Below are 8,927 nucleotides of genomic sequence, written 5' to 3' on the forward strand. Positions count from 1 at the left end.
ATATATATATATATATATATATATATTCAATGCAGTACTACAATTTTTAAAAATAACATGTTGGCTTCTTTAGAAAACAATGCAATTTGTTCAAGAATGTACTTAATGGCTTCACCGTTAAAATAAAATTTGGTTTTCAAAACTTCTCCATAACAAAGACTAAGCAATAAGCACAAGCTATAAAAAAAATAATGCAAAGATAAGATTAGCTTTCTTATGAACTCTTCAATCCACTTAAATAATTTCAATAGAAAAATCTAATTAATTCAATACTTACATTAGTTTGAAGTTAAACCCAAGAATTCCAACTATAAATTTATGTTTTAACCATTTGAACTACTAAATCAATTTATCCTTTTATTCCTTATTAAAATCTTAATTTAAACTTTAAGATTTTATTGTCAAGATTGATTCGATTTGATTTTTGGTTGAACTCAACTTTTAGTCAAAGTAAACTCAATTTGACTTTTAGTTAAAATATATTCAAATCGATCTTTGTTCTTGACCGACTTAACTCAATCTTCTATTTGGATTGATTCAGTTTAACTTTGGATGTCATATAACTTGACTCAATATTTGACATGATTCAATTCTTAAACAATGAGACTATTAGATTTATAAAGATTTTTCTATAAAAAAAATGTAATTTTTTCAAGTAGGAAATAATAGTACTTTAAGGATCTGATTTGATAAGTTCAATTATTAATGGTCGAATTGTTAATAGAGATCGAGAAGAAATTCATTATAAAATATTTATTAACACTCAAATGAATAAAAATTGAGATTTGAGATAGTGATGAAAAAAAAATACGAGTGAATACTCCTTACATAATTATCTTATATTTTTATAGGGTTTTTTACATATATGGACATAGTTCGAAAAATAAGTTTTTAAATTTTGATAAAGTGTAGTAATTAAGAGATGTTTAGTAATCCATCCTTTTTACTTTTAAATAAAAAGTGATGCAAAGCGTGTATGGATGTTTAGCAATTAAGAGAAAGAGTTGGTATTTCACTTTAAGGTGAGAAACTTCCAAATTTAAATAACTTTTACATAACATTTATGCATACTCCCTCTATGAATATTACTAAAAGCTCAAATACATAGCTTATTAAATGTGAAATGTTATCTGTTTCCCTTTCATTAATCCCAAAGCTTAATACTAAAAGTTTAATAAATTGAATTAACGTATTAAAGAATTTCTAATTTTCAGCATCATTTAATTTTTCAACTGTTAGAAAAGAAAAATTTGATTGTGTTAGTAATGGACTTTAAGTCTAACTCAACTCTACAAAATCGATAAGGTAAGATTTGTATCCACTTATATATTATAAATTGACCTTATTTCTAATCGATGTGGAAAACTTCCAACAGATTATAACTAATAAATATATTAATTATTTATCATTGACAAATATTTTCAAAAATTCACCTTAAGCTTTAAAGCGTTAAGCAAGTTGTTTTTAAAAATATTTAACAATTTTATGATAACAAAAATTGTAAAAACTAATCTAAATAGTATTGGATCTATCGAGAAGGAGGTTCACTGGTGAGGTATAAAAATCAATGAGATCTGAGTTTAACTATATAAGGGATTGACACTACTCTCTATTCAAAATGGACAATGAATTAATGAGTCTTTCATCTTTAAATAATGTTACACTTTTTCATTTTTATACAATATAAAATTTAGACTCATTTGAGTTCTCAACAAATAGAAACACTAAAAAATAGTTTTGATTTAAGGAAAAATTAAACCAAATCAAACCTTCACATTAAAAGAAAATGGATACTTGGTATAATTCAGAATCCTCCTCCTTGAATATTTATAAAAAGAATGGATTCATATTTGATAATATGAATAAAAACATTAAGTAAATATATTGAATGTCATAAGTAGGTCTTTTGATTAGGTTTAGACTCTGTACCAAATATAAATACAAATAATAATTGAGTAAAAAGTTTTTTAATGTGATGATATTTGCAATAAATTGCAATGTTCCCCATTAGCTTTGAAATTAAATATAGCGGGTCATTAATTTAAGTAACGTGTGGCAAATGGTAATAATCCCAACTGAAAATCGCAGTGAGTTTGACAGATTCTGAGTATGGTGTGCTGTGAAATGCAGAAACGAAGGCATGAAAATGAAAAGTACAAGAGAGGAGAGACGTGGAAGATGCATTTGTTTTATTTATCGCAGAGTGCATAGGATAAGACCAAGAGAAAAGAAAAAAAGAAAAAGAAAAATCTACAGAACAAAAACAAAAACTTGTGGCTGCAATTTCTCTATCAATTCATTGTCTTTTCCCAACACAGTTAATTAATCCTATTCACTTCCTCTTCCTTCCAACATATCCCTCTCACTCTGTCCATTCTGTCAAACCCTTTCGGCTTTTTCGTACAACTAGCTACTGAAAGCAACAAAATACGAATTTGTTGCAAAATATTCATAATTCCACCATAAACAGATTATCACAGTAAATGCAAGTGCCAAAAATTTAAAAGTCATCAACTCAATAATCACACGTTTCTTTTACCTATTTATGGCTTAAAATCTTCAATTAAACAGGTTTGACAGAAAATCCAGACAAGAAGGAAAGAGAGAAGGAGAAAAAAAAAAGGATAAGACTGGATTAACAAATGCTGTTTGGTTTTCTTCAGCAGCGAGGAGACAGAAAGTAAAGACAAGTGATTATTAGATGAGATGGTTAAAAGTTGTTGAAGAGGTGTAGAGATGAGAGGTGGTGGTGGATGCAGCATAGTTTGGTTCAGAAGAGATCTGAGGGTGGAAGACAACCCTGCACTGGCGGCAGGAGTAAGAGCTGGAGCCGTGGTTGCAGTTTTCATCTGGGCACCCGAAGAAGAAGGCCAATACTACCCCGGCAGAGTCTCCAGGTGGTGGCTCAAACAAAGCTTGGTTCATCTTGATTCTTCTCTCAGGAATCTTGGCACTCCTCTTGTCACTAAGCGATCCACTGATACTGTTTCTTCTCTCCTCGAGGTTGTTAAATCCACTGGAGCCACTCAACTCTTTTTTAATCATTTATATGGTCAGTTTCCTTTTCCCTCGATCATTTTTTTCTGCAACTAGAATGAATGTCCAGATTCTGGAAATTTTGTTACTCATTTTGGATTGTAGGAACCTAGATTACATCAATTAGGATTAATTCTTTATCCTATAGCAATGTACGGAACAGGACATCACCGTTTTTTCGAGTGATGATGTCTGTGATTAGTCATCCGTAGCAGATGGTATTTGTGAAATGTTTGTGTTTTGATGTGTTGCAGATCCCCTGTCGCTTGTAAGGGATCACCGAGCAAAAGAGGTTCTGAATGCTCAGGGCATAACAGTACGTTCCTTCAACGCGGATTTACTGTATGAACCGTGGGATGTGAATGATGTCCATGGTCGACCGTTCACAACTTTTGCCGCTTTTTGGGACAGATGTCTTAGCATGCCTTATGACCCAGACTCACCTCTTCTTCCTCCTAAAAGGATTATTCCAGGTCTACTCTGTTCATTCACTTCCTTTTTTTTATTGTTCAATTGCTGCTCCACGTTCATTACTCAACATTACTTTTCCTCTCTGGAGATGACACCATTAATATGTAACTTCTTCATGCTTATTCTATATACACCAATTTGGATAATGTGTTTGACTGAATTCTAGACCACTCCAAGATAGACAAAAAGGTTTTATCTAAACTTGTCAGAGTATTCACTCTAGGATCTTTAGTACTGAGTGCTACTACCATTTTCATACTCAAATTAGTAGTCTACCACCATCACTTTTTCATACTCAAATTAGTAATAATACATTCCAGTCTTCTAAAAATTCAGAGTAGAAAATTTTTAACTACGTTCATGTTGGGTTTTATCAAGTTCAAAAGAATCAAGACCGCTCATTTCACATTCTCTTATGAAAAGTTAAAAAAAAAAAAAAAACTTATATTTGCAGTAAAACTTATAATTTTAATTTTGCTTCTTATTTATTGTTATCACAATTTTAATTATTTAGTTACCGAGATAATTTTGTATTATATGTATATATACCCAGGTGGGAAAGACTTTTTCTTTCAACTCACCTTATTTGAATTTTTTTTTTTCCATAATGTGAGATATCCAATAAATAATAGATTTTATTATAGTAAATTTTAAATGGTTTTAATACTATACTCAATCTTACGATATCAATTTATAATGTAAGATTTGTAATTATTTATCTTACCATGTAAGATTTGTATTTATTTATACACTGAGAATTCGTTTTATGTATAATCAAAGTAGTGTTTCCAACACGATGTTCCAGCACTTTTGTTTATACATTAGTTATTAATGTATGGTAATTTATAATATAGTTTTTGTTATCAGCAATAAAATGATTTTATAAAACATTAGAAAAGGGTGTGATATCTAAACCAATGGAGAAGCGTGCAAAGACAGCAGTAAATATTAGATAATCAAAAGCAGATATTAAATCCAGCCCCTGGCTATTTGTACACAGAACCCACCGGCTTTATCTTCTACTGTTATGCTCCATAATCATGTTGTGCAAAGTCTGGAGAGTAACGCCACTATATGTAGATGTATATAGGACCTTTCATCTTATTCATAGATAATGTGATCAACAGTATTCAGTTCTACTAAACAATGAGGGCATCTCATCTCAGAATTCGTCCTTGTAAATAAAAATCTAAATGATGACATTTTTCATACATGTGTGAGTATTCATGAATATTTACTAAAAGAATAAAGCATATAATCTTTCAGGTGATGTGTCGAGATGCCCCAGTGACACATTGGTGTTTGAAGATGAATCAGAGAAGGCAAGCAATGCACTTCTTGCTAGAGCATGGTCACCGGGGTGGAGCAATGCTAACAAGGCATTGACAGCATTCATAAATGGTCCACTGATAGAGTACTCAATAAATTGCAGGAAGGCTGACAGTGCCACTACCTCACTTCTCTCACCCCATTTGCATTTTGGTGAGCTGAGTGTGAAGAAGGTCTTCCATCTTGTCCGCATCAAACAACTTCTGTGGGCCAACGAAGGAAACAAGGCCAGTGAAGAGAGTGTGAACTTGTTCCTTAAATCTATTGGTCTCAGAGAATATTCGAGGTACATTAGTTTCAACCACCCCTACAGTCATGAAAGGCCTCTTCTAGGCCACCTTAAGTTCTTTCCTTGGGTTGTAAATGAGGGTTATTTTAAGGTATGGAGACAAGGAAGAACTGGGTATCCTTTGGTGGATGCAGGGATGAGGGAGTTGTGGGCCACTGGTTGGCTGCATGATCGGATACGTGTTGTAGTTTCCAGTTTCTTTGTGAAGGTTCTGCAGCTTCCTTGGAGATGGGGAATGAAATATTTCTGGGACACACTTTTGGATGCCGATCTTGAGAGTGATGCTCTTGGTTGGCAGTACATATCTGGCACACTCCCTGATGGTCGTCAATTTGACCGAATAGATCATCCACAGGTGTTGTTACTTTTCTGTCAAATCTACATAATTCATCTTTCTTCCTTGACCTTTTGGATTTATGATAATTTGTTTGCTTCTGCATGTAACATCGGTACCCTCTCTCCTTTTACTTCCGCTCAACTTCTCTCTATTGAAATATTCATTCACTCTTTTTTCTTATGAATCTGTTCTCTTATATGACACATCACAAGTTCGTAACTCTTACAAAAAAAATGGTGCTTAAATTGATGTGTTCCTTTACTGCAACAAGTATACAATCAACATGATTGAATTGAGTTTGTGGTTGTTATTGTTAACATTGGTTTTTAGTTATGTCCTGTTGTCAGCAATTGAATGCTGAAAATTGATAAATAGATGCATTCATTTCAGTCATTGGATTTTGTAGTTTGAGGGCTATAAATTCGACCCAAATGGAGAATATGTGCGACGCTGGCTTCCAGAACTTGCAAGGTTACCTACTGAGTGGATTCATCATCCTTGGAATGCACCAGAATCAGTGCTCCAAGCTGCTGGAATTGAACTAGGAACCAACTACCCTCTTCCTATTGTGGGAATAGATGCAGCAAAAACTAGACTACAAGAGGCACTATCAGAAATGTGGCAACTAGAGGCTGCTTCTAGAGCTGCAATGGAAAACGGAACTGAGGAAGGACTTGGAGACTCCTCTGAATCAATTCCTGCTGCGTTTCCTCAAGACACGCAAATGGAGGAGACTCATGAACCTGTTATGAACAATCACGTTCCTGTTGGTAGGCGTTACCTGGATCAGATGGTTCCAAGCATCACTTCCACCCTTCTGAGAGTAGAAGAGGAAGAAACTACTTCTGATCTTCGAAACTCAGAGGAAGAGAGCAGCAGAGCTGAAGTGCCAATAAATGTAGACGCACAACAGAATGCAGGAGTTACATTGAACGAACGGATCTTGCAGACTGCTCACAGGAATACACAAGTACAAAACAATACTACAATGGAGCCGAGAAACGTAGCTGAAGATTCTAGCATAGAATCTTCAAGTGGTACCAGGAGAGAACGGGATGGAGGTGTAGTTCCAGTATGGTCTCCCCCAGCTTCCAGTTACTCAGAACAATTTGTAGGAGATGAAAATGGTATTACAAGTGGTTCCTCCTACTTGCAAAGGCATCCTCAGTCTCACCAATTACTGAATTGTAGGCAGCTACCTCAGACCGGGTAAGATTTCAAAAGACCAATGAAAGCACTGAACACTTTATGTTCAATATTTTCAGTTTAATGATTATGATCCCTTTTCATTCTTTTGTTGACTCCTTGTTATCTTATCACAGTTAAATTTTGATGACAGGTAATTCATATCTAAAGCAACTAGACTAGAAGAAGAAAAATACAGTATAACCATTAAGTTGAGATAAAGTGGGATGTTGAAGCCGCATAAACATAAAAGTGTTAATTTTCTACACCTTTTACCAGCGGCTGACCTCCAATGTGTACGAGATTTCAATTCATACAGCAGTTCATCTGCGGTTTCTTTTGCTTTCTTGTACAATATTTGCAACTTGCTGTGTGGTATAGTTTGTGTGGTGAGGGAGAAAGAGCCACCATAGGATCTTTGGTCTAATAATAAACTCAGATTTGTGCTTTCACTTAAGGCAGATATATTAATTATGATCCGAGTTTTAGTTACATCTGTGTCTTCGGCATATTAATCTACACTGCTAACAAACTTTATTTTTTGTTTTTATAATTCATGTAATCATGGACGTAATAATCTTTTTATGGGTTACAAAAGGTAAATCATTGTGCAATCTCCAGCTTTATCTATTTGAGTACCTGAGAGTTTACAAATTTGGTTCTTCTGAATTGCACACAAAGTGTAAATGTAATGATTAATTGACAAAAGTCAACAACTGAGATGACTACAGAGTTATCACAGTATTGCAACTGCTGAGCAATGTGATTTGCTGATTAAAGTTATTTGTACTCTTAATTGTTCCTTGACATGAGCTTGGCTATTTCCATTTGCTGTGTGGCAAGTGGTCTGATGATAATCATCACGGTATGACCGTGGAGGCACTTTATTTAACCAGCAATGATGACTTTAAACATAACAAAAATGTTCATTACAGCTAAAGTCAGGAGATCTTTGCTTTATATTTTTATCAATTGGTGAAGATACCCTTATACTTCCCTCCTCACACGAAAAAAAAGTATAAGGGAAAATCTCTACTTTAGATTGCTTTTTAAAGTACAACTTATAGCATATAGAACCTTTACTTTTTGTTTTAATTTTAGAATATTTATTGTTTTTTTTTTTTGACATTTTTTAATATTTTTTTTTTCTTTTGCGGATTTATTTTACACTTCATCGCAATACCCAACCAAGACAAATTCCTGCCCGACATGTTACACTTCTCTCTTTCTTTCTTAATTAGTTATTTTCCTTTTTAGAAGTTTTATTAAAGCAAAAGCGATATTATATTACAATTTAAAATGTTGATTATAAGATCCAAATAAAAATTATTATAAATTTAATTATGTAAAAATAATCATTTATCTTATATAATACATAAACTGATTTGATTGAATTATTGCTAACAGAATTTAATTGAGCAAAAATATTTTTGTTGTTATTAGACTAAAAATAAAAATGAAAAAGAAAATGTGCATTTTTGTTTAATGATAAATGTCTTTTTGGGATAAGTCTAATTGAAGAGCGAATTCACCGTAATCTCTTGGATTGATATAGATTTATTACTTTTGGATTAATCAACTCTTTGAACAAATCATCTTTGATCGATAACTCTAATTAATCGATTGTAGAATAAAGATAAGATTGACACTTAATTAATTATAATCACAAATCAACTAATTAATACTGATTATGATATAATTAAATTATGATTAAGTCGTAAAAACTTATAATAAATACTGTAAATAAAGAATTACTTACTAACTTTAGCATCAGAGTATTTTCTATAAGTATCATTCAAATAATTTTGAAGTCAGAACAACCTTAAAAACCGAACGAAGAAATAAAAAAACAATAAGGAACAATCAATTTAGAGTATAATATAAAGAACAAATAAACATTTTCCATTCACTTTTTTCCAATTGAACATCAACCTATCATGTCAGTTTGTTTTATATGCCTAAGAAGAAGATATTTTTCTTTTCCTTGTTTTTCTCATTTCTCTATTTTAACTGCTTTCGAACAATTTTAGCGTACAATCGCATTTTTTCTAAGCAATTTTGATTTCAATCTTATTGGATTCCAATTATTTAAAACACATGTGATGGAAACCTAATGGTATATTTTTTAGTTACAATTTTATAAGAAGTGAGATAAGATACGGAGAGGTGCATGATAGCTCTTTCTAAAAACAAGTTAGATTCCATTCGGCAAGGCTTTCCAAGAAACTAAAAAAGCCAAACCAACAAAGTCACCAACTTAATAAGTGATACGTGTTGACA

The 8,927-nt window shown here is 32.6% G+C and overlaps 1 protein-coding gene across 3 annotated transcripts; it reads left to right on the forward strand.

Annotated features, from left to right (window-relative positions):
* Positions 1-2,277: 2,277 nt before the first annotated feature.
* LOC106762173 (cryptochrome-1) lies at positions 2,278-7,261 on the forward strand. 3 transcript variants are annotated; one of them, XM_022780679.1, is made up of 5 exons: positions 2,278-3,052; positions 3,291-3,509; positions 4,774-5,480; positions 5,869-6,671; positions 6,785-7,261. In XM_022780679.1, the coding sequence occupies exons 1-5, from the start codon at positions 2,737-2,739 to the stop codon at positions 6,786-6,788; spliced, it is 2,049 nt and encodes a 682-aa protein (XP_022636400.1). In that variant the 5' UTR covers positions 2,278-2,736; the 3' UTR covers positions 6,789-7,261. The 3 variants fall into 3 exon arrangements, with proteins under 3 accessions (XP_022636400.1, XP_022636401.1, XP_014501413.1); XM_014645927.2 differs by having other exon boundaries at positions 2,282-3,052; positions 6,802-7,261; XM_022780680.1 differs by lacking the exon at positions 6,785-7,261 and having other exon boundaries at positions 2,279-3,052; positions 5,869-6,675.
* The last annotated feature ends 1,666 nt before the right edge of the window (positions 7,262-8,927 follow it).

This window comes from Vigna radiata, chromosome 5 (assembly GCF_000741045.1).
Source record: "Vigna radiata var. radiata cultivar VC1973A chromosome 5, Vradiata_ver6, whole genome shotgun sequence".
Lineage (NCBI taxonomy): Eukaryota > Viridiplantae > Streptophyta > Magnoliopsida > Fabales > Fabaceae > Vigna > Vigna radiata.

Coding starts and splice junctions, on each gene's coding strand:
- LOC106762173 (XM_022780679.1), top strand. CDS start 2,737: ATGAGAGGTGGTGGTGGATGCAGCATAGTTTGGTTCAGAAGAGATCTG. Junction 3,510..4,773: donor TCCTAAAAGGATTATTCCAG/GTCTACTCTGTT, acceptor ATAATCTTTCAG/GTGATGTGTCGAGATGCCCC. Junction 5,481..5,868: donor ACCGAATAGATCATCCACAG/GTGTTGTTACTT, acceptor TGGATTTTGTAG/TTTGAGGGCTATAAATTCGA.